Below are 26,410 nucleotides of genomic sequence, written 5' to 3' on the forward strand. Positions count from 1 at the left end.
AAGGCTCTTATACTGAAGACATGAATGTTGACAAAGAATACCACAGTTCTGACGACGGAAGCTAAAGGTTGGGTCATTGAGACACCCACTGGACATCCGAGGGGTCTGTGTAGAGGAGAAGAGAGGACTGGCCGTACTGAGTGAGTTAAATGTAATTCTAACATATCACTGATTGGGGGAGTATGGGGAAGTCATATTAGTACTATTTCATACCAGCTATAATAAGCTCCATCTGAGAATGTTTATAGCTTTCTCAAAATATTTACTGAAAAGTGCATACTAAAGGGACGTTGCTTTGCTTTGCTCTCTGTGTGTCTGTGTATGTGTGTGTGTGTGTGTGTGTGTGTGAGGCCTTACAAACAAACAGCCCTCACCATTGGAGAAGATTCTGTTGAGTTCCAACAGTCTGTCAGCAGAAGTCTTCTGCTCTGAAGATGTCCCATGCTGGGGTTGGTGGTGGTGGTTCATTGATTCCAGGTCATGGAAGCTTTTCTGTGTCCCGTCTGATTGCTGTGAAATTTCCTCTCACCCCTTTCTTTCCCCTTCCCCTACACCCCTCCCTCCCTTCCCCAACACCCCTCCTTCCCCTCCCCTACACCCTCCCTCCCTTCCCCTACACCCTCCCTCCCTTCCCCAACACCCCTCCTTCCCCTCCCTTCCCCAACACCCCTCCTTCCCCTCCCTCTACACCCCTCCCTCCCTTCCTCTACACTCTCCCTCCCTTCCCCAACACCCCTCCTTCCCCTCCCTCCCTCCCTTCCCCAACACCCCTCCTTCCCCTCCCTCCCTTCCCCAACACCCCTCCTTCCCCTCCCTCTACACCCCTCCCTCCCTTCCCCTACACCCTCCCTCCCTTCCCCAACACCCCTCCTTCCCTCCCTTCCCCAACACCCCTCCTTCCCTCCCTTCCCCAACACCCCTCCTTCCCCTCCCTCCCTCCCTTCCCCAACACCCCTCCTTCCCCTCCCTCCCTTCCCCAACACCCCTCCTTCCCCTCCCTCTACACCCCTCCCTCCCTTCCCCTACACCCTCCCTCCCTTCCCCAACACCCCTCCTCCCCAACACCCTCCCTCCCTTCCCCAACACCCTCCCTCCCTTCCCCAACACCCCTCCTTCCCCTCCCTCCCTTCCCCAACACCCCTCCTTCCCCTCCCTCTACACCCCTCCCTCCCTTCCCCTACACCCCTCCCTCCCTTCCCCAACACCCCTCCTTCCCCTCCCTCCCTTCCCCAACACCCCTCCTTCCCCTCCCTCCCTTCCCCAACACCCCTCCCTCCCTTCCCCTACACCCCTCCCTCCCTTCCCCAACACCCCTCCTTCCCCTCCCTCCCTTCCCCTACACCCCTCCCTCCCTTCCCCAACACCCCTCCTTCCCCTCCCTCCCTTCCCCAACACCCCTCCCTCCCTTCCCCTACACCCCTCCCTCCCTCTCTTCCTCTACACCCCTCCCTCCCTCCCTTCCCCTACTGCACCAACCCCCCACCCTCCGCCCACACCCCTTAACAAGGTAACAGAACAGGTGTTTTTCAAGTATTTCTTCTCCAATTCCTTCAGTACTCTGTCATTCAAATTATGAGTATAATTTCTTTTTTATGTGTATGTGTGTGTGTATGTATATATATATATATATATATATATATATATATATATTTATACAGAGAAAGAGAGACATGCATGGTCAGAACTGTTAATACAGGATGATAGCTTTCTCACTTTATCCAACCTTTGTGATCTGTTGTCTTCTTCCACAGTGTGCATTGTGTGTGTGTATGTGTGTGTCTTTTTTCCTTCTTCCAGACAGATCTTAATATAAAAAAAGAAAAAAAAAAAAAAAAAAAGAAATTAAATTGAGGTGACATCACAGCTGGACTTTTCATCTTCTTTCCAAGTCCACCATTCAGTGTGGAATAACAACAGCTGGTGAGAATTAGTGCCACTGACTCAGTGAGACATTTATTCATTTATTTTCTCATTAGTAAACTTATCAGGTGTGACTGTGTGTGTGTGTGTGTGTGTGTGTGTGTGTGTGTGTGATAATTGATACTGATTATTGTATAACCAAACAGGAACACATTTTTTTCAAAGTTCCAATTAGAAACACACAAAATGAATGTAAAAAAAACAAAAAAACAAAGGTCATGACTCTTATCAATTCATAACATGTTCCAACTACATGACTCAATGAACTCGGCCATAGCAATATGTACTTGCCTGTCATACATCCAGACCTCTTATGGAAGGTCCCCACTGACACCCTTTTTCAGTTAAAAAAAAAAAAAAAAAATCAGTGTTTTTAACCAGATCAAATTTTATATGGACTGAAAGATGTGTGGGTAAATTGATCTTTTCACATTATTTTTCAATATTTTCAGCTTGATTTAAATTTCAAATGGACTAAACAAAACGTGGGTAAATTTTTTTTATATGTATTTTTTAAGGATCTTTTAATATCGTCTTGGGTTCTTTTCAACTGCTGTTAAGAAGTGAGGAGGGTGGTCAGCCCTGAAATGACGGCTCTGTGGCCAGCCGGGCTCTCAGCAACATATTTACATCAGTTTCAGTTTCTCAAGGAAGTGTCACTTTGTTGCCGTGGATTCTTTTCCTAGTGTGCCAAATGTATGCTGCACATGGGATCTTAGTTTTTTTTTTGTCTTGTCTAAATGACTTGACGCTCCGTTTGATTTTCCAGCAAACTTAGGAGAAAGGGGAAGACGAAGATTCAAAACCAGACCCCCTACCATCTACCGCCTTCGCACAGGACACTGCGGCCTCCGAGCACACCTGAAGAGGATTGGAGTGGCAGCCACATCCCTATGTGATTGCGGCCAGGCTGACCAGACCCCATCCCATATTCTCCAAGACTGCCCCCTGTATGAGAAGATGCGGCAGCAGTCCTGGCCTGGGGGTGCTGACCTCAACACCAAGCTCTGGGGGACGGCAGCCGATCTTCACCGGACGTCCGAGTTTGTGGCATCCCTCGGACTTCGACCCTGACTGCGTAGCTGTCGAACGCAAAGAAGAAGAAGAAGAAGAAGAAAACCAGACCCCCATGGGCACTGTACTGGCAGATAACCATTCTGCCACCTTCCTCGTTGATTAACACGCTGACTGCTACCTTCTGCAAAAGCTGTGGACACAGTGTTGTCAGAAAAATCATGAACTGCTGCAATATATATCAGTTTATTAGTTATTTGGATGAAAACTAAAGGCAGGCAATGATGGATTGCTTTATTAAGCTCAAATTGGACTGGTTATAGTATCACATGGTACACGAGTCTTTCATCAGTATTAAAGATCAAAGAAACAAATTTTCATTGAAAATACGCACACACACACACACACACACACACATCACATCACATCACATAACAGTAAATGCCTTCTCAGTCATTCATGAAGACAAATGTAAAATCATCAGTCTATCATTCTAAATCTGCTTGAAAAGACTACCGGTAGACACTTGAGGAAAGTGCACCACCGAGACTGGAAATACTCAGGTGTCTCATGGAGACGACCATAACAAGAGAGGCAAAGCCTTCAAGACTCAATAGTGATACGCACTTTATCCAGTAAAGGAATCATCAGATAAAAGAAAGAGATAAACAAAAGTGTTCTGTATTAAAAAATCAATAAGCATGGGATAAAAAATTTTTAAAAAGGGAGGGAGGGGGAGGGGGGCATACAAGTGGGTTGGAACCATGCATGTTCAGTTCGGAAACATGTTTATGACCAAAAAAAATATTTAATGTCTTTTTTTTAGCACATTGAATTAATTATTGTATTTGAGGTGATAACACTGAATATATCTTCTTTCATATGTCTTGATTATTTCAGAAATTCTTTTAAATCGGTGGTGAAGGAGATGTTGCCATCACTTCAGGCACACCACAACCTGCAGCTGTTTTCTCCAGATATCTGCACAAACCAGTCTACAACAGGCTGATCAAAACTGAAATGGTCAATTCCATTTCTCTTTTATGTTCATACTAGTTAATTCAGTGTCCACTTTAGAATATTCATGTGCAGTAAACATGTCAATGGTGTAGTTAGTGTCATTGTATGCGTTCTGTCCAGAATCTCTTTTAACTGCGAACAAGAAAAACAATGTCATGCCATCTTATAACCAAATGTACGTTATGGCAATTAGGAATAACCAGATCCAGAAATACAGCTTCATCCAGGAGACTTATAACTTATTATTGGTATGACTATGAAGAATTTTTTTCTGCTGTGCTTCATCCAAATTTGGTATTTGCAGACAAAGTATTTCCAGAGAAAATGAATTTGTTTAAGTTTACCATGGAGACACACTTTGTTTACACAACTGAGTACAAAATTATGCTGACAAACACAGCATGTCAATGCTCCCCACATAAACAATATACAACAACAGCAAAGAAATCAGTAAATGATAAATTTTAGATTAAGAAAGAAATACAATTCAGAGAAAAAACACACACCAAATACTGACGTCTTCCTTTGTCAATTCTGCCCATGTAAACAATTTTACAAAAGAAAGAACAAATCAATGAATAACATTTATATACACAAATAAAGAATGAATCAGAAAAAAAAAAAATCCTCTGTAGACAGCATCTCTCCCGTGTCAATTGCCCCATATCAACAAACAAAAAACAAACAAAAATACAAGAAAAAAAGAGATAATGAATAATGAACATACAAAATAAAGTATCATTAATGAAAAATACACAAAAATCCTCACTTCTCTCTCAAGTATCAATTTAGTTCTTTTCTTCCCCGCTCCCCCAAACCTCTTCTAAAAACTTTAAAAAAAAAAAAAAAAAAAATCAACAAATGAAACCAATCTACAAAACTGATTCAGAAACAGCAAACACACACACACAAGGAGCTGCTAGCATGTATCAAGAGTCCTTTTCACACACACACACACACACTCTCTCTCTTCATGTGTCAATGTAGTCCTTCTCCAGGTCAGATATGAGCTCCATGGTCAGCGTCCAGCTCTGAGCGTCCAGCTGTCCATCACACTGCGACACCTGCAGACCTGTCTTGGCCCAGCGACTGTCCAGACACTGACCAGTCATGTGGTGCATGATCTGCCGATGCTGACGTATCCAGCGCTGCAGGGGCAGGGTGAGAAGGAACGCTTGTTCAGGTGAGTGGGAAGATTATGTCCTAAGGCAGTCTGTAGGTGAGTGGGAAGATTATGTCCTAAGGCAGTCTGTAGGTGAGTGGGAAGATTATGTCCTAGTGCAGTCTGTAGGTGAGTGGGAAGATTATGTCCTAGTGCAGTCTGTAGGTGAGTGGGAAGATTATGTCCTAGTGCAGTCTGTAGGTGAGTGGGAAGATTGTCCTAAAGCAGTCTGTAGGTGAGTGGGAAGATTGTCCTAAAGCAGTCTGTAGGTGAGTGGGAAGATTGTCCTAAGGCAGTCTGTAGGTGAGTGGGAAGATTGTCCTAAGGCAGTCTGTAGGTGAGTGGGAAGATTATGTCCTAAAGCAGTCTGTAGGTGAGTGGGAAGATTATGTCCTAAGGCAGTCTGTAGGTGAGTGATTATGTCCTAAGGCAGTCTGTAGGTGAGTGGGAAGATTATGTCCTAAGGCAGTCTGTAGGTGAGTAATTATGTTCTAATGCAGTCTGTAGGTGAGTGGGAAGATTGTGTCCTAAGGCAGTCTGTAGGTGAGTGGGAAGATTGTGTCCTAAGGCAGTCTGCAGGTGAGTGGGAAGATTGTGTCCTAAGGCAGTCTGTAGGTGAGTGGGAAGATTATGTCCTAAGGCTGTCTGTAGGTGAGTGATTATGCCCTAAGGCAGTCTGTAGGTGAGTGGGAAGATTATGTCCTAAGGCAGTCTGCAGGTGAGTGGGAAGATTATGTCCTAAGGCAGTCTGTAGGTGAGTGGGAAGATTATGTCCTAAGGCAGTCTGTTGGTGAGTGGGAAGATTATGTCCTAAGGCAGTGTGTAGGTGAGTGGGAAGATGATGTCCTAAGGCAGTCTGTAGGTGAGTGGGAAGATTATGCCCTAAAGCAGTCTGTAGGTGAGTGGGAAGATTATGTCCTAAAGCAGTCTGTAGGTGAGTGGGAAGATTATGTCCTAAGGCAGTCTGTAGGTGAGTGGGAAGATTATGTCCTAAGGCAGTCTGTAGGTGAGTGGGAAGATTGTGTCCTAAGGCAGTCTGTAGGTGAGTGGGAAGATTATGTCCTAAGGCAGTCTGTAGGTGAGTGATTATGTCCTAAGGCAGTCTGTAGGTGAGTGGGAAGATTGTGTCCTAAGGCAGTCTGTAGGTGAGTGGGAAGATTATGTCCTAAGGCAGTCTGTAGGTGAGTGATTATGCCCTAAGGCAGTCTGTCGGTGAGTGGGAAGATTATGTCCTAAGGCAGTCTGTAGGTGAGTGGGAAGATTATGTCCTAAGGCAGTCTGTAGGTGAGTGATTATGTCCTAAGGCAGTCTGTAGGTGAGTGGGAAGATTGTCCTAATGCAATCTGTAGGTGAGTGATTATGCCCTAAGGCAGTCTGTAGGTGAGTGGGAAGATTATGCCCTAAGGCAGTCTGTAGGTGAGTGGGAAGATTATGTCCTAAGGCAGTCTGTAGGTGAGTGGGAAGATTGTCCTAAAGCAGTCTGTAGGTGAGTGGGAAGATTGTCCTAAGGCAGTCTGTAGGTGAGTGGGAAGATTGTCCTAAGGCAGTCTGTAGGTGAGTGGGAAGATTATGCCCTAAGGCAGTCTGTAGGTGAGTGGGAAGATTATGTCCTAAGGCAGTCTGTAGGTGAGTGGGAAGATTATGTCCTATGGCAGTCTGTAGGTGAGTGATTATGCCCTAAGGCAGTCTGTCGGTGAGTGGGAAGATTATGTCCTAAGGCAGTCTGTAGGTGAGTGGGAAGATTATGTCCTAAGGCAGTCTGTAGGTGAGTGATTATGTCCTAAGGCAGTCTGTAGGTGAGTGGGAAGATTATGTCCTAAGGCAGTCTGTAGGTGAGTGGGAAGATTATGTCCTAAGGCAGTCTGTAGGTGAGTGGGAAGATTGTCCTAAGGCAATCTGTAGGTGAGTGGGAAGATTATGCCCTAAGGCAGTCTGTAGGTGAGTGGGAAGATTATGTCCTAAGGCAGTCTGTAGGTGAGTGGGAAGATTGTCCTAAGGCAGTCTGTAGGTGAGTGGGAAGATTGTCCTAAGGCAGTCTGTAGGTGAGTGGGAAGATTGTCCTAAGGCAGTCTGTAGGTGAGTGGGAAGATTGTCCTAAGGCAGTCTGTAGGTGAGTGGGAAGATTATGCCCTAAGGCAGTCTGTAGGTGAGTGGGAAGATTATGTCCTAAGGCAGTCTGTAGGTGAGTGGGAAGATTGTCCTAAGGCAGTCTGTAGGTGAGTGGGAAGATTATGTCCTAAGGCAGTCTGTAGGTGAGTGGGAAGATTATGTCCTAAGGCAGTCTGTAGGTGAGTGGGAAGATTATGTCCTAAGGCAGTCTGTTGGTGAGTGGGAAGATTATGTCCTAAGGCAGTCTGTAGGTGAGTGGGAAAATTATGTCCTAAGGCAGTCTGCTTGTACAGGTGAGTGAGAAGATTGTATACATCCTAAGGCAGTCTCCTTGTAGGTAATTAGGAAGATTACATACGTCCTTAGGCAGTCTACTTGTAGCAAAGTGGGAAGTTTGTGACTTTGGCAGTCTGCTTGTAGGTGAGTGCATACGACAGGCATTATCTGGGCCAGAACATATGCATACCTATCCAAAAGCTTTCTGCACTGTTGAAGGCAAGTCGCGGAAAGATTACAATAAAGTCTTTATTGATTACCTGTCAGTAGAAATGCATGCATCCTGAAAACACTGGGCCAAGATGTTATTTATATCCACAAGTTGTTGAAAGATTAAATGAATGCCAAGTTTGATTTTCTGCCAGCAAGAAATGTATTCTCATGCAAATAGTCCAATCATAATCATGTTTCGTAATGTGGTTCCTTCCCTTTGGGGTTGTTTTTTTCCCCAAGCTGAACAAAATGGCATGTGTTTTGACCTTTGTTGATTCAACAACAAACTGGATAAAGCGGAGTAAATGTTCTCAAAACATGCTGAACACCATGAAACAGGCTGTCACCTTAATTACATAAACACAGGCACTGTGTTTTCAGGCCAGTTTTCATGTTTCTCTCATCTTTTTTTCTTTTTTTTTTTAACATTCTTTCTGTCTTTTCCCCTTCTTTCTTTCTTAATTTTTTTTAATGTTTTATTGTTGGTGGGGTTTCTTCTTTAGAATGGAGCTTTATAACAAACATGACATCAACAGTTGTTCCAAAGTAATTTATGTTCCAGAAAAAAAATGTTTTTGTTCCTGATAGATTCAGAAAAAAACCCATCAGCTGGCACCTCAGGTCTTGTTTTTGTGCTTTCCTGTCTCTCTGTGCTATTCTATTTTCCCATTTGGTGTCCTGTTTCAGCTTGGAAATGACCGTGCCCTTGCTCTCACCTGACTGTCAGAAGAGTCGCAGAAAGTGACAACGACGTACATCTGAGTCTCCATAGGGTTGACAGCCAGACACATGCCGTTACTGACAATGCTGCCCTTCCTCCGCCACGACCACTCCTTCACACAGAAATAGCAATGATAACAACTACAATACTGACAACTATTCCACATCACAATACTAACAGCAACAACAACAACCATAACAAGAGAAGCAAGGCCTTCAAGACTCACTTGTGATACACTTTTTTTTTTTTAAATGTAATCGTTAAAATGTGTTCTGTATTTGTTATTATAAAGCTTCGGGTAAAAAAAAAAAAACCAGAAAAAAGGAAAAAAAAACAAACCCCGCGTATTCGGGTGAGAAGAAACTGTCTTACTGAATACACTATCGTGGCTCTTAACTGATGTTAAAAAATTTAACATTTAAACATGCTTTTTTAAGGGCGATGAATCGATTGCGGTCTTCGCAGTGAGAACGCTGTTTAAATCATATTATTCTGGTGTATCTTGGGCATTAAAAAAATCTTTAAGGGCAATTAAAAATTCTTTTTAAGTCCGCGGTAAAGGAGATGTGGTTATCACCACAATCACACTGCAACATTTAGCCATTTTCTCAGGATCTAATTAGTTACACACGCCAGGAATGTAGGACACGGTCGATCCAATTTCTCTTTTATGTTCATTCTAGTTTTATAGTTTTAAAGTTGATATGAAAATCGAGTATTTTGTTAAACTAATAACATGTAGAGCCAAGTACAAATACTTCTAAACGTCGTATGAAGTGAAAAGGACTTCATTTTGAGAAAAGTTGAGATTGGAAATTTTTACGTTTCATCAAGGGTATTAACTCTATTATTTTTAACTGTGAATTCCGACTGATTTTGTTGATATTTTTATGGCAGTTTGGGGCATAAATCCAGTAATTGATGAGGCGTTCACAAATCTTTCTCTGAATAAGTATTTAACGGTCTCCTTCTTCAATTTTCCATCACATGTTATCGTGTATTGTCAATTGAATATAGGATTGAACGGGCAGGTCAACAACTTGAAACAAAATGGCATCCTTCACGTTCGCGAGGAATATGAGCATGCGCTTTGAATATGAGAAATATGTGTATGCAATTGATTTTTGCCCATGACCTTCAGGGCTCAGCCAATAGATCTATAAAGTCCACTCGTAGTACTGATTTTAGTATTTTCCAAAAAAGACCACTTGGGCGAATGAACATAGTGAAAGCCCTGTTCACTGAGAGTAAAACACACAAGCTTTTTATGTACTGGAGTATAATTTCAGAATGTAATGTTTAAGATGAGAAAGATCAGTTTAAAGCAAATTAACCCCCTAGCATTAATTACAGATTAATTTCCCTTTTTTACTATCTGCACCACAGACATGCAAAATAAATATAACTTCCATGCTTAGCAAAAGAAGTTCCTGTTTGGACAAAAAATGATAAAAAATGACTGCTCTTGATGTTGTGTCAGAATATCAGATCAAAGTGCCAAGTTTAGAGAATAAAAAAATATAAATATAACAGTAAATTCAGTTTGCATATAATTTGGCTTCTTTTTTAAAAATTTTTTGTGCCCATCCCAGAGGTGCAATATTGTTTTAAACAAGATGACTGGAAAGAACTGAATTTTTCCTATTTTTATGCCAAATATGGTGTCAACTAACAAAGTATTTGCAGAGAAAATGGTAATGTTAAAGTTTACCACACACACACACACACACACACACATACACACACACACAACTGAACACCGGGTTAAAACACAGACTCACTTTGTTTACACAAGTGAGTCAATAAAAGTTATTGTGATAATAGTAACAGCAATGGCCAGTGAACAAAAACTGTCTTTGGTAATAAAAGTTGACAGCAAGAACACGTCATTGATATGCAGAGGACACAAGACACAGAACCAGAGGGTTTCTGAACCACATGAGCATGGTTACAGTCGCACCTGGGAGTCCTTGTTGGGCACACACTGACGCAGTTTGGCGATGACAGGAAGCTGCCCCACATCCAGATCAAGGCAACCCGCCCCTTGCTGGATTTTGCCGTACGCCACCTCGTCACTCACCGGGAGTCTGCAGAGTCGGATAATGGTGCACTGGTTGTTTCTTATTGTTGTTGTTGTTATGTGATAGCATGATTACTAAACAATTCATTGTGAACAGGCACACAAAGCATCCAGACTTAGCATGGTTGACTTTTTTGTATGTTGAATAACATCATTCAAGCTGATGACAGGATTTGAAATTTTTAAAATTTATTTTATTTTATTTTTTTTTTACTATATACTAATCAGCATATAAAACAAATAAATAATGGCTATATTTCATAGATGTGTATTTCTGTGTGTGTGTGTGTGTGTGTGCCTACGTGCATGCATATGTGTGTGTGTGTGTGTGTATGTGTGTGTGTAGAATGGGGACTGTCATTGCAAAATGTATGGAAAGAGTTGTCTGTGGACACTTACTGAAAATGTGTAGCTGATCGCATGGATCCATTACAGTTTGCGTACAAGGTGAGACAAGGTGTTGATGATGCAACAATTTTTTTAACTGATCTTATCGCACGTCATTTGGACAATTATGGAACATCTGTTAGGGTACTTTTTATGGATCTGTCCACTGCTTATAATACTATTCAACATCATATTTTAGTGAGGAAACTGACAGACCTAGATGTAACTGCTGACCTTATTTTATGGATAAGACAGTTTTCATGCGATTGGCCACAGTGTGTTTGAATGTCAGTTCTGGCTGGCCCATAATGTCTGAAAATATTACTGTGTAATACTGGAGTTCCTCAGGGTTATGTTTTATCCCCTTTGCTTTTCTCCCTCTACATTAATGACATCAGGTGCTCAGACATTTTTCTCAATCTTGTAAAATATGCTGATGACATGGCTTTAGCAGGTCTTTTAAAAGACAAGTTTTCAATTTCACAGTATTTTTTTTAGAAATTAGTGTCATAAACTCTTTCTTAAAGGATGATTTTCTCGAACTGAATGTGGAGAAAACAAAAGAACTTATTCTAGGCAGTGAAAGGGGCACACACACACAAAATCCAGTCATAATAGATCAGAAACATGTGGAAATAGTGGACAGTTTTAAATATCTAGGGACTATAGTTGATCACAATCTTACATTCAGTGAACATGTTGATGCCACTACCAAGAAAACGCACCAGAGATTCTTTTTACTGCGAAAATTAAGAAGTTTTCATATTAGTCCACATATACTTGAGCTGGTGTCCAGAAGTCTGATAGCGAGTGTCATGGCTTTCAGCACTGTGGCCTGGTTCAGTAATCTGACTGTCAAGTTAAAGACCAAATTAGGGCGAGTTGTAAACCTGGACAGCAAAATCATACCCAAGCCCCAGCAACAACTGAACACCCTATACCAATCCACTCTTAGCAGAAAAGCACTCCAAATTTTTAATGATTCCACTCATCCACTTAACTCTGTCTTTCAGAAACATCCTTCTGGTAGACGATGTAAAATCCCTCTTGCAAAGAAGAATGTGTACACAAAAATCATTTGCCCCCTTTGCTGTTGCTGTGATAAATAATTCGCTCAAATAATGTTTTTATTCCATTGTCTGTGATTTGTTTATTGTTATGATGACAGTTGTCTTTCTTCCCTATATGTATGCATGCATGGGTGTGTAAAGAAAGAAGTTTGGGTAGGGGAAGGGTTATAGGGGAAGAGGAGATAGATACGTGTGTGTGTGTGTGTGTGTGTGTGTGCGCGCGCACGTGCTCAGTGTTATTGTTTTGCTGCAGAGGAGTGTGAAAGGGTTTTGCTTGCTTGAAGTCTTGGTGGCGGTTTTGACCTTTCAACTGTGAGTTCATGTCTTAAAGTTAAATTTGTCTTTTCATTTTCTGTTCATATGATGATTGATGTCTGCATAGCTGTAAGGGAAGTGTGTAAGGGTTATCTACCTTCACTTCATTTGCGTCTCAAATGTTATGATTATCTTACTGAATATTTTCCTTTTATATGTTTCACTTTATCTTAAAATGTAATTTTGTTTTCTTACGTGAATGTCTTTGTTTTACATGATAACTCATATGTGCGTTGTGATCAAGGAAGGGTGCGCCAGTTGCTCATTCATTTTTCGGTTTTATTTGTTGATGAGCATTTGTCTTTTTAAATATTATAATTATCTTACTGAATTCCTTTTCATAATAATTGAAATGTACACATACACGCGCGCGTGTGTGCACACTCTCACACACGCAGGCACGCGGGTGCGCACACACATACCAATGCATGCATGCATGCGTACACACACACACACACACACACACACACACACCACACACACATGTATCTATCTCCTCTTCCCCTATAACCCTTCCACTACCCAAACTTCTTTCTTTACACAATAAACAAATCACAGACAATGGAATAAAAACATTATTTGAGCGAATTATTTATCACAGCAAAGGGGTCAAATGATTTTTTGTACACATTCTTCTTTGCAAGAGGGATTTTACATCATCACACACAGTTGTTTCACTCTAAATTGTAATGCTATAGTATCTTACCGACATGTTTTTCTTTTTATAAAACAATTGATGTGTGCAGGGTGATCCGTGAAGGGTGTGTCAGTTGCTCTGTTTCTTCCCCCTGAATTGATGTTTGCTGACGGGTATTTTAAGTGAGCCGTAAGAGAATTTTCTGTTTGGGTTGAAGCAGACAATAAAGAATTTTGAACTGAATCGAAATGAATTTCAAACTGAAAACGTGTGTGTTTATATGTGTAGAGAGAGACTGTGATATCTGAGAGAGAGTGTATGTATGTTCATGAATGTGATCAACTGAGAGACAGAATGACAGTGTATGTATATGAGAGAACGTATGGAATGAGCATGTGTCTTGTGTGAATGTGTGTTTGTGATTTCTTTATTTTGCCTTTATTGACATGTCTGTCATGTCTGTGCATCTGATTTGTCTGTCAATCTCTCACTCTCTCTGTCTTCTTCTATCTGCTTTTAATTATGTTTATTACACAAACATGTGCATGCACGTAACACTAAATCTCCCTCTCTCTCTCTCTCTCTCTCTGTAAGTACACTGAGAATAAAAGTGTCACTTACTTAAGTTCCGGGTATACAGTGTCCATGTACCAGCGGAATGTTTTACATTTCAAACGCTCCCGAAGTCTCCGTCTGTCTGAAACACTGAAAGAAACAGGTAGAAGCTGGACACAGGAACCAGGAAGGGAGGGATTGCTCACTGTCTGTTCATGCACACTGAACTTGTAGACATCCAGTCACACCATCAATCTTCACTTTTGATGTTATCATTAAAAGCACACACACACACACACACACACACACACACACACACACTGACACACACACACACACACTGACACACACACACACACAGACACACACATAGACACACACACACACACACACACATAGACACACACACACACACACACAGACACACACACACACTGACACACACACACACACACACACACACACATAGACACACACACACACACACACACACACATAGACACACGCACACACACACACACACACACACACACAAAACAGACATGCAAATTTGCAAGACTCAGGAGTAAAAAAAAAAAATGCATGCTTTTTATCATTCTTCGTTTGTTAATTCAATTTTTGTAAGTCAGCCTTACATAAGAAAGGAAAGTAAAGCCAACAGAAATTCACACATGCCATCAACATACTCTCCAAAGTCTTGCATCCTGGCAGTGGGTCGAGCAGCATAAAAAAATCGTTTGTATTCATCCATCCACACCTCCGCCACCCGCCTTGTGTTCCTGGCATTAAAAAAAAAAAAAAAAAAAAAAAAAAAAAAAGATTAACCCTTTCACCGCCAGTCAATTTAGAGTACAAAATTCCCTTGTGGTATAAACACAGAAAAGACAGTGGCTAAGAATAGCTGGGGATTCCCCCTGAGATGTGTAGAAACATACGGCCTATCCTTCCACCAAACATTAAGAGCAGCTGGTTCATGAATGACAGACCAATGAATGGTCACCTTTCAGTGGCATGGGTCCTCTACCACACCTGTGCCTAAATGCGAGCTTGGCGGTGAAAGGGTTAAACCATTTCCAATCATTATGATCATTGCTGAAAGTCAGAATTACAATCGAGTACAAAATCAGTCTAACAAAAGTAACTGATGCCAAACACAAACTTTTGCTAAACTTTGCATGTTTGTAAAGGTAATAATGACATCAATCTTAATATCAAGAATAATGATAATAGTCATAATAAGATTTAAAAGTTAAGCGCTTTGCAAATTAAAGAATAAACAGTTCGTATTTGTTAACAAAAATAATATGTTCAAACAATCTGAGGAAAATGATGATTATAGTTAGAAAGTTGCATTCTCAGTATAATAAAATATGAAAAGGACCAGGTGGATAGCACTGTCTTTATGATGTATGGCAATGACAACTGAGTGTGTAGCCCTCCAAATACAGAACAAACAGAAACGTAAAACCCATGATATTTACTCAGCATGTAGCCAGAATCTACAGGGAGTAAGTCAAATGTAGTCCATGATTCATAACAACGAAGGGAAAAAAAGTATTTAAAAATGCAGTCAGAATCTTTTAGGATAAGAATGATATACAATCCTTGATTTGTGACAAGATACAAACAAAAGTTACAAGAAATATTACATATCCAAAAAGCGCAAATAAATACTTTGTGATTATGCTACACACAGAATACGTTACACAAAGAAACATTCTTTTTTCTTGGTAGTCTGTCATGTCAAATGATGATGTCTATTGTCATGTCAAATGCTAATGTCTATTGTCATGTCAAATGATGATGTCTATTGTCATGTCAAATGATGGTGTCTATTGTCATGTCAAATGGTGATGTCTATTGTCATGTCAAATGATGATGTCTATGTGTTTCTCAGTCTCCTTTGGTGTGGACTTGCATTTGAGTATGGAGTCCCAGTTTGGATCCGCATGGCTATAATAATAATAATAATAATGGTATTTATATAGCGCTGGATCTTGTGCAGAGACAAATCAAAGCGCTTTTGCACCAGTCATTCACACGCATGCCTAACTCTAATACTGTAGAAACTAAAGACAAGGAAGGGCAGGCAAGGGAGGCTATTTTGGGAAGAGGTGGGTTTTAAGGCCAGACTTGAAAGAGCTGAGTGTGGAGACTTGATGAAGCGAAAAAGGAAGTTCATTCCAATCGCAAGGTCCAGAAACAGAGAAAGAATGGCGGCCAACAGTCGAGTGTTTGAATCTGGGTATGCGTAAACATAGTGGATCCGAGGCCGATCGTAGTGAGCGAGATGGAGTGTAGAGGTGAAGGCAGCCGCAGAGATAGGAAGGGGCAGTTTTGTGAATGCATCTATAACATAGAGTGCTGATCTTGTACTTTATTCGGTGTGAGACAGGGAGCCAGTGGAGATGCTGCAAAAGAGGAGTGATGTGCTCAGATCTTTTCTTTTCTGCCATTCTTCTTTCTTTCTTTTCTTTCTTTTGCGTTCGACAGCTATGCAGTCAGGTTCGAAGTCCGAGGGATGCCACAAACTCGGACATCCAGTGAAGATCGGCTGCTGTCCCCCAGAGCTTGGTGTTGAGGTCAGCACCCCCAGGCCAGGACTGCTGCTGCATCTTCTCTCATACAGGGGGCAGTCTTGGAGAATATGGGATGGGGTCTGGTCAGCCTGGCCGCAATCACATAGGGATGTGGCTGTCACTCCAATCCTCTTCAGGTGTGCTCGGAGGCCGCAGTGTCCTGTGCAAAGGCGGTAGATGGTAGTCTGGTGTCTCCTCTCCAGTGTCCTGATGGGATCCTGGTGTGCCTGGTAGCCTCCGTTCAGGGTGACCCAGCCTCTTCGGAATCTGCTGCGGAGGAGAGTTTTTGCTTCCTCATACGTGGCAGGAACGGTTGGCTGTGTGAGCTGGCTTCCTTCCTTAGCAAGGTGGTCTGCACGCTCATTGCCTGGGAGGCCTACATGTGCAGGCACCCACTGGAGGGTCGTTGGGGCTGTTTGGGTAAGGGTTGCGAGGGAGGCCTTAAGGGACTGGATCAGTGGACCAGGATCAGGGGAGTCAAGGGCCTGGAGTGTGGACATGGAGTCAGTGAAGATGGAGATGCTGCCAAGGGGCTTTCCACAGGAGGAGAGGAATTCTGCTGCTGTTTTAATGGTGCTATCTGCCGTGAGGGCAGGGGAAATATCATGGACCTGAGTGATGTTGCCGAGGGGGTTCCTCTCAAAGCTGTCATGTGCATGTTTTGTCAGTGCACACAAGCCAGTCCAAACCTGTGCACAGTCCTCTGATTGTTCTGGGGCGATTCCAGCATCTGAAACGCCGCTGACCTTTGTGCAGTCTTCCAAGCATTTGGGGGGGACCTTCATCTGTTTCTTTTGCCAAGGCAGAGTTCACCATATCAACAACAATGAATATATAAAATGCAGTGAAAAAGCTTCATTCTGAACATACCTGATGTATATATTGCTGATACCTCCTTGTGGAAAGGTGAAAGGTTGGCGTGAGACGCTCACATGACCAACTCTGCTACAAGGCACTATTTTGGCTTCTCCTCCACACATCCACAGACGGAATGACAAATCTGGACAACAACTGACCGCGTACAGATTTTGTTTCCTGCATTGATATAAATTTGGAATATTCCCCTCCTTCCCCCTCTCTCCCTCAGTCATTCATACAAACACACATGTACACACACACATCCACACATGTACACACAGACACACACACAGACACACACAGACAGACAGACACACACACACACACAGATTTTCACATCCACACAAATTAAATAAAACAACAAAAAAATCCAACCCCCCACAAATTATGCATCTTTTTCTCTTTCTCTGAAATATCCATCACACACACACACACACACACACGTGCACACACACACACACACATATATATGCACACACACACACACACACACACCCTCCATCTACTTCTTACAAACACCCACATACACTCTCTTTCTGGGTTGTTTTTTTTCGCATTTCCTTAACAAATTTATAGATTTTCATTTGTGAGGGTACGATGAAAACACACCATCGTGTGCTCATTCCTTTTCCATAAATATAAATTCTCTCTTACTCTCTTTCTTTCTCTGTCTCCTTCTATATAAATTCTCTGTTACTCTCTTTCTTTCTCTGTCTCCTTCTATACTAATTTCATGAACATCATATTTATGCCTTTATCATTTAATACTGTGTAGTTCAGATGCTATTTAGGGTGGGGACTGGATGTAAAAAAAGCAAGAAAAAAAGCTTATCAGTGTTTATCTATCAATCCCAGAAATAAAGAATATTGTGACCCCCTCTCTCTCTCTCTCTCTCATTACCAAAGTTGTCTCCACCCCACAGGTCCAGCTGAGTGTCATAGGTGCCCAGCACGTTGAACCAGTCCTTACGGATGACCACCACACTGCCCCCCAGCACTGGTGTTCTGGACAGTGGTCAGTGTCACGTCAATGACAACATGGTGACAGACAGAAGGTGTTCTGGACAGTGGTCAGTGTCATGTCAATGACAACATTGTGACAGACAGAAGGTGTTCTGGACAGTGGTCAGTGCCATGTCAATGACAACATGGTGACAGACAGAAGGTGTTCTGGACAGTGGTCAGTGTCATGTCAATGACAACATGGTGACAGACAGAAGGTGTTCTGGACAGTGGTCAGTGTCATGTCAATGACAACATGGTGACAGACAGAAGGTGTTTCAGACAGTGGTCAGTGTCATGTCAATGACAACATGGTGACAGACAGAAGGTGTTCTGGACAGTGGTCAGTGTCATGTGAATGACAACATTGTGACAGACAGAAGGTGTTCTGGACAGTGGTCAGTGTCACATCAATGACAACATGGTGACAGACAGAAGGTGTTCTGGACAGTGGTCAGTGTCACATCAATGACAACATGGTGACAGACAGAAGGTGTTTCGGACAGTGGTCAGTGTCATGTCAATGACAACATGGTGACAGACAGAAGGTGTTCTGGACAGTGGTCAGTGTCATGTCAATGACAACATGGTGACAGACAGAAGGTGTTCTGGACAGTGGTCAGTGTCATGTCAATGACAACATGGTGACAGACAGAAGGTGTTCTGGACAGTGGTCAGTGTCATGTCAATGACAACATGGTGACAGTGTGTTCTGGACAGTGGTCAGTGTCATGTCAATGACAACATGGTGACAGACAGAAGGTGTTTATGCATATGTAAGAACATGCACATTGTTTTAATCAAAGAAATTTTGATGCCAGGGAAATGCTCGGTTGCATGACCCAATGAGTTACAACAACCACTTCACACAAACAGCACTGCTTGTCTGCTTGGCTGATTCCAAATCTGTGTTTGTCATATGAACTATTTAAAATTAATCTCCTTAACTGGATCAGAAAGCACTGAATATTATATACTGGCAGAATTGTCAAAATTTCTTCTTTAAATGTATACCATTAATGTTTGCCTACATTAAGCTGATTTAACGCAGTTATAAATTTTCAGCTCCAAACTTCTTGAAAGTATTCAATTTCAGATGCCTTAGACTGAGTTTACAAAATCATATTTTTAGTCAAAACTTTGTTTTATATCATTAGAGATGGTGTGTTGAGCTCTTTTATTCTGACCAATATGACAAAAATTGAACCAGAGATCATTTAGATTTTTATTTTTTATTTTTTTTTAAATGAGCATATATGCCTAATCTTGAAAATAAGCCCTAGGTGTTTACAAACAGAACACATGTAAATATAAAAAAGGAAACAATTGAACACAAGATACCAAACATCACTGAAAACTATTCATCCATTCCCCCACCCCCAACCCCACACACAATGCACACAAGCACACACGCATGCACACACACAAGTCATAGCACACAATCGTAAATAGTACACAATGAAAAATACCACCAACAAATCTTGAAACTATCAAAACTCACTCACTCATGATGAATAGTCATTTTAGTTCATACTGGAAATGGATGAGCTGTTGAGAATTAATCAGGAGGGGAAAAGGTGAGTCTTCAGACTGGATTTAAAAGATTGCAGCGAAGATGAGTGACGGAGAGGCTGAGGAAGTTGATTCCAAAGGAAGGTGGCTTGGTATGAAAAACTGCGCTGGCCATACGTTTTGGTTTGAGCAAGGGGGATTCTAAGCATACAGGTGTCAGAAGAAGAGCGGAGTTGGTGTGAGTGTATGTAAGGATGAATGAGATCAGAAAGATACTGTGGACCAGAAGCCTCAATGGACTTGAAACAAAGAAAGACAACTTTGTAAGTAATTCTTTCTTGTACTGGGAGCCAGTGTAAAGTATGAAGGAGAGGAGAGACGTGATCAAATTTACAGGAACAAAAGACAAGATGAGCAGCATAGTTCTGGACTTTCTGAAGCCTAGCAATGAGCTGGCTGAACCAACAAGTAGGGAATCATAATAATCCAGGCAGGACCGCACAAAGACACAGAGGAGAGTTTTGGTCAGGAGATGATGAATGGATGCAATTCTATGAAAATTTCAAAGTAACACAGTTTGCATATATTTGCAACATGCTGCTGATATGAAAGAGACTAGTCAAGTATGATACCAAGATTGCGGACTGAAGAGGAAAGAGGAATGTCGGTGCCACTGAGGGAGACTGAGGAAGGAACAAGAACAAGAACAAGAACAAAACTTTAATCTCCAGGCCTCCGGCCCCTAAAAAGAGGTCAAAAGTACACAGTATGGTGATCACTCAACCACAACAAAATGTAAAATACGTACTAACTTAACCTGTAGAACAAAAGTGCTTCTCGTGCATTGTAAATTAATTCTAACTTTCATCATTGTTGTCACAGAATTCCTGTCGTATCTTCAGGGCATTAAATATATAAACGCATAGTTTACGAATACTGTAAACAGAACCATTCTTCATCAAGTAAACATCCGATTGACCTTCAGAGTTCAGATGTTTTTGCCGCAGGTCACTGTAAAGGACACAATTGTTTATAAAATGGTTTTCATCTTCGATTACATTACAACGTTTACATGCGTAATTTGAATTACATTTGAATGTTCTTCTAAAAAATGATCCATTTATTGGTAGCAAACCAAGCCGTAATTTTACTAAACAGTCCCTAAAACACTTTTTATCCACATATTCAAAATATTGCTCACATTGAAAACCAGTTTTAAACAGTCTGTAGTTATGATATATATCTTTAGACATTACTGACTCGTCCCACTCCTGCATAAATATATCTTTCATTCTTTGCTTAAATAATGACAAAAATGTTTGCTCACAACCAACGCCTTGTTGCAACCAGACATATCCAAACCCAAGTCTAAATAAAGTATTTTTTACTAAAGACACCCAGCATTTTTTTTCCCCTTTCGTCTAAGTTAAACAACATCAAATAAGCCTGTCTGGGTAATCGTTGCACATTCATATTCAGCAACCTTAGGAAGGAAGAAAGACTGAGTGGCAAAGTCTTTGTGGGGTGATAATCACGATTTCAGTTTTATCCTCATCTAATTTAAGCTTGTTACAGAACAACGGTGCACAAACACAGATTCAGGGAATTGTCTGCAGATGAGTGACAGTGTGGCTGAACATGATCAGTGCGTGCTGTCCGTGCAGCACAAGTGGTCACTACAAATAGCTGTGAGGCATACGGCAACATGTGTCAGCCTGACCAATGTGTGTGTGTCTCTAAATGACTAGCTTTCTTATCTATGTGTTGGCGCACTGCCTTCTTTTCTTCTTTTCCTCCTCTAACTATTGTAGATAAAACAACAGAAAAACTTATGTAACTGGCCTGTATATGTCCCTTACCTGATCTTTCAAACTTTCATTTTTTTAAAAACCCCTTTATCCTATTAATCCTTTGAATCCAATCCATCACAACATCCACCCTCCCCCTCACTCCCTCCTTACCACCCAGTCTTGTATATCACATTCTTTCATTATTTCATGCCAGTGGGAGTGAGACGAAGAGAGATCCAAACAATTCCATTTTACCAGCCACCATGGCAAAGTAATTTGCGTCTGATGACAGGGAGGACACTGATTTGATGCCCTTCAGAGACAGGCTTTTTCAGCAGTGTCCAGCTCCTACCGAGAGCTGAGTGTGGAATGGGCTCAAATGAGAAGAATGGGATCACAGTCATGGGCCATCCACTGCATGGATGCATTTTCAAAAGTGCTGCTCAAACTTCCTGACCAACTCTGGTGTCTGTATCTTTCAGCCTGGTTGACGTCTGGATATATTGTAAAGTACTATAGAAAACAAAAGTCCCAAATTCTGGGGCACAAAAAACCAGAGAACTCCATCTTACTTGAACACATCAGTGGGGTCTGTTTTGGCCAAACCAAAGGGGAGGCTTTCCCATCGAAAATGCAGGCTCCAGTCAAACCCTGCAACAATCAGTCCATCAGTCAGAATATCAGCGCTGTGATGATGGATAAACAAATAAACTTAAGATAGAATAATGATAACTCTGTCGCCTAAAAAAGAGAAATTACACCAAGTGCACCACAAAAACAAACCTAGAAAATGTATTGCATTTTGTCACATTACACATTGCAAGATACAGTAAATCCAAAAGAGAAGAACTTTCAACATTGCACATTGCAATAACAACAATCACTTTATTCTTCTGATTACTGGCTCTGATACTGTTATTACTAATTATTATTGTTACAGGAGCTGCCATGACATAATTGGTTAGGCATTGGACGTCTGATCGACTATTCACTGGCATTAAGTGTTCAAGGTCCCTTTGGTTCTGTGTCTTTGGAAAAGGTGTTTATTCTGATTTTGTTCTGGTTTGTTTTTTTTTCACTCCTTTTTCATGCTGGTGAGTTTTCAACCACTCAATAGTAAATAGCCTATATGGCCTTCCTCTGAGCTGCAAGATACAAAATATGGCGATATCAATACCATAACTGCATTCCTTACTTTAATTCATATCTAAAAAGAGAACAGGGCTTTAGATAGACACTACCAGCTAATAAAGTTATCATAAACAATGTTTTTATAAAGCTGTATTCCCTTCAGTAGTATATCTGTATTTCAATTCATTTTTGCAACCTTGCAAAACAGGAACAGTTTTGTTTATCTTGCACTGTTACAAGTATTGTTTAGCCAGTAGCAGAGTAAAATATAACGAAGTATCAATGGCTGTTTTCATGTGAAGTCCAAGTATGGCTAATGATTCAGTTATTCACAAGTTTTGAACATTTGAACATTTTTCATTTGTTAGGTCCATTCATGCTTGCCAGAAATGTTGAATAATTATGCACTGCCAAAACATACTCTGCATTTCTTCATTAAACCACCCAGTTGTGACTGAGTACCTGACTTCTACAGGGGGAAAGTTGAAATGGTGGAAAGAGCAGATTGTGTCCTGCCGTCCTGTGCTCAGCCTTACACACAGTGGATGTGTCCTGCCTTCCTGTGCTCAGCCTTACACACAGTGGATGTGTCCTGCCTTCCTGTGCTCAGCCTTACAACCAGTGGATGTGTCCTGCCTTCCTGTGCTCAGCCTTACACACAGTGGATGTGTCCTGCCTTCCTGTGCTCAGCCTTACAACCAGTGGATGTGTCCTCCTGTGTTCAGCCTTACACACAGTGGATGTGTCCTGCCTTCCTGGGCTCAGCCTTACACACAGTGGATGTGTCCTGCCTTCCTGTGTTCAGCCTTACACACAGTGGATGTGTCCTGCCTTCCTGTGTTCAGCCTTACACACAGTGGATGTGTCCTGCCTTCCTGTGCTCAGCCTTACACACAGTGGATGTGTCCTGCCTTCCTGTGCTCAGCCTTACACACAGTGGATGTGTCCTACTGTCCTGTGTTCAGCTTTACAACCAGTGGATGTGTCCTGCCTTCCTGTGTTCAGCCTTACACACAGTGGATGTGTCCTGCCTTCCTGTGTTCAGCCTTACACACAGTGGATGTGTCCTGCCTTCCTGTGTTCAGCCTTACACACAGTGGATGTGTCCTGCCTTCCTGTGTTCAGCTTTACAACCAGTGGATGTGTCCTGCCTTCCTGTGTTCAGCCTTACAACCAGTGGATGTGTCCTGCCTTCCTGTGATCAGCCTTACACACAGTGGATGTGTCCTGCCTTCATGTGCTCAGCCTTACACACAGTGGATGTGTCCTGCCTTCCTGTGCTCAGCCTTACAACCAGTGGATGTGTCCTGCCTTCCTGTGCTCAGCCTTACAACCAGTGGATGTGTCCTGCCTTCCTGTGTTCAGCCTTACACACAGTGGATGTGTCCTGCCTTCCTGGGCTCAGCCTTACAACCAGTGGATTTGTCCTGCCTTCCTGTGCTCAGCCTTACAACCAGTGGATGTGTCCTGCCTTCCTGTGTTCAGCCTTACACACAGTGGATGTGTCCTGCCTTCCTGTGCTCAGCCTTACAACCAGTGGATGTGTCCTGCCTTCCTGTGCTCAGCCTTACAACCAGTGGATGTGTCCTGCCTTCCTGTGTTCAGCCTTACACACAGTGGATGTGTCCTGCCTTCCTGTGCTCAGCCTTACAACCAGTGGATGTGTCCTGCCTTCCTGTGCTCAGCCTTACAACCAGTGGATGTGTCCTGCCTTCCTGTGTTCAGCCTTACACACAGTGGATGTGTCCTGCCTTCCTGTGTTCAGCCTTACACACAGTGGATGTGTCCTGCCTTCCTGTGCTCAGCCTTACACACAGTGGATGTGTCCTGCCTTCCTGGGCTCAGCCTTACACACAGTGGATGTGTCCTGCCTTCCTGTGCTCAGCCTTACACACAGTGGATGTGTCCTGCCTTCCTGTGCTCAGCCTTACACACAGTGGATGTGTCCTGCCTTCCTGTGGTCAGCCTTACAACCAGTGGATGTGTCCTGCCTTCCTGTGCTCAGCCTTACACACAGTGGATGTGTCCTGCCGTCCTGTGTTCAGCTTACACACAGTGGATGTGTCCTGCCTTCCTGTGTTCAGCTTACACACAGTGGATGTGTCTGCCTTCCTGTGCTCAGCCTTACACACAGTGGATGTGTCCTGCCTTCCTGTGCTCAGCCTTACACACAGTGGATGTGTCCTGTCTTACTGTGCTCAGCCTTACACACAGTGGATGTGTCCTGTCTTACTGTGCTCAGCCTTACACACAGTGGATGTGTCATGCCGTCCTGTGTTCAGCTTACACACAGTGGATGTGTCCTGCCTTCCTGTGGTCAGCCTTACACACAGTGGATGTGTCATGCCGTCCTGTGGTCAGACTTACACACAGTGGATGTGTCCTGCTGTCCTGTGCTCAGCCTTACAACCAGTGGATGAGTCCTCCTGTGTTCAGCCTTACACACAGTGGATGTGTCCTGCCTTCATGTGTTCAGCCTTACACACAGTGGATGTGTCCTGCCTTCATGTACTCAACTTTACACACAGTGGGTGTGAATTCACTGCCTGTAATGTCTACCAGACTTTCACTTTTTCACCTGTTAACATTATTATTGTTGTTGTTGTTGTTATAATCATTATTATTGTAATTAAAATTATTATCATCATCATCGTCATCATTGTTATTACTATCATTATCATTATCAGAATTATCATTATGACAATGATAATAAACAGGAATGATAATACAGTGAACTCTGGATTAAAAGTAAGACTGCATACTGATGTTGCTCAGAGAATAATAATAATAATGATAATGATAATAATAACAGTAATGATGATGATAACAACAATATTTGTAAACTCCAGATAAAGACACACAAACTGGGGAGCAGTGAGCAGCGTACTTGCCTCCTCTGACAAGCTCTGAAGATGACCTGTACTCCAGTGTCTGGGAATCGATCGAGTCGATGACAGGACTCACAGCACTTCGTGGCTCCTGCACAAAACGTGCACAAAAAGTGGATGTGGGTGAGTGTGTTGATGTTTGCACCCAGTGTGTGTGTGTGTGTGTGTGAGCATGTGTACACACATGCACAAGTGCAATAAGGCATACAGAGAATACAGCCACACATGCACAAATTAACATATTATGTCTGCATATACTTACATACTATACACATTACACTTGCAAGCACACAAACATATAATAATAAATGTCATATTTATAAAGCACTGAATCTTGTGCAGAGACAAATCAAAGCGCTTTCGCACCAGTCATTCACATGCATGCATAACTCTAAACCTGGAAAAACTGAAGACAATGAAGAGGCAGGGAAGGGAGGCTATTTTGGGAAGAGATAGGTTTTAAGGCCAAATTTGAAAGAGCTGAGTGCAGAGACCTGATGAAGAGAAAGAGGAAGTTCATTCCAATTGCAAGGTCCAGAGACAGAGAAGGAACAGCGGCCAACAGTTGAGTGTTTGAATCTGGGTATGTGTTCATTCACACATGCGTGAGCACACACTCTCTCTCTCTCTCTCTTGACTTTGTGGATAAAAAGTGTTTTAGGGACTGCTTCATAAAATTACGGCTTGGTTTGCTCCCAATATATGGCTAATTTTTCAGGAGAACATTTTAATGTAATTCAAATTACGCATGTAAACTTTGTAACATGGTCGAAGATGAAAATCATTTTATAAACAGTTGTGATCCATACAATAACCAAAGGCAAAAACATATGAACTCTGAAGGTCGATTATGTGTTCACTTGCTGAAGAATGGTTCTATTTATAGTATTCGTAAACTCTGTGTTTACATATTTAATGCCCTGAAGATAAAACAGGAATTCGTTGACAGCAATGAAGACATTTAGAATTAATTTACAATGCACGAGAGGCACTTTTGTTCTACAGGTTTAAGTTAGTATGAATTTTACATTGAGTTGTCGCCACGTGATCACCGTATTGTGTACTTTTGACCTCTTTCTAAGAGCCGGAAGCCTGGAGATTAAAGTTTTTGTTCTTGTTCTCTGTCTCTTTTTCTCTTTTTTTCTCTCTCCCTCTTTCAAACACAATCTAC

General features: G+C 42.1%; 1 protein-coding gene across 1 annotated transcript in view; it reads right to left on the minus strand.

Annotated features, from left to right (window-relative positions):
- Nucleotides 1–4,793: 4,793 nt before the first annotated feature.
- Nucleotides 4,794–26,410, minus strand: part of LOC143280843 (polypeptide N-acetylgalactosaminyltransferase 16-like) — a 48,669-nt gene continuing 27,052 nt past the window's right edge. The window contains exons 7-15 of the mRNA XM_076585561.1: nucleotides 25,243–25,330; nucleotides 21,793–21,871; nucleotides 17,818–17,921; nucleotides 16,929–17,058; nucleotides 14,166–14,258; nucleotides 13,546–13,629; nucleotides 10,396–10,522; nucleotides 8,431–8,547; nucleotides 4,794–5,102 (exon numbers count right to left, since the gene is read on the minus strand). Coding sequence (XP_076441676.1) covers nucleotides 4,926–5,102; nucleotides 8,431–8,547; nucleotides 10,396–10,522; nucleotides 13,546–13,629; nucleotides 14,166–14,258; nucleotides 16,929–17,058; nucleotides 17,818–17,921; nucleotides 21,793–21,871; nucleotides 25,243–25,330 — 999 coding nt within the window. The 3' untranslated portion in view covers nucleotides 4,794–4,925. The remainder of the gene's footprint in view (nucleotides 5,103–8,430; nucleotides 8,548–10,395; nucleotides 10,523–13,545; nucleotides 13,630–14,165; nucleotides 14,259–16,928; nucleotides 17,059–17,817; nucleotides 17,922–21,792; nucleotides 21,872–25,242; nucleotides 25,331–26,410) is intronic.

The sequence above is a fragment of the Babylonia areolata genome, chromosome 4 (assembly GCF_041734735.1).
Source record: "Babylonia areolata isolate BAREFJ2019XMU chromosome 4, ASM4173473v1, whole genome shotgun sequence".
Taxonomy (NCBI): domain Eukaryota; kingdom Metazoa; phylum Mollusca; class Gastropoda; order Neogastropoda; family Buccinidae; genus Babylonia; species Babylonia areolata.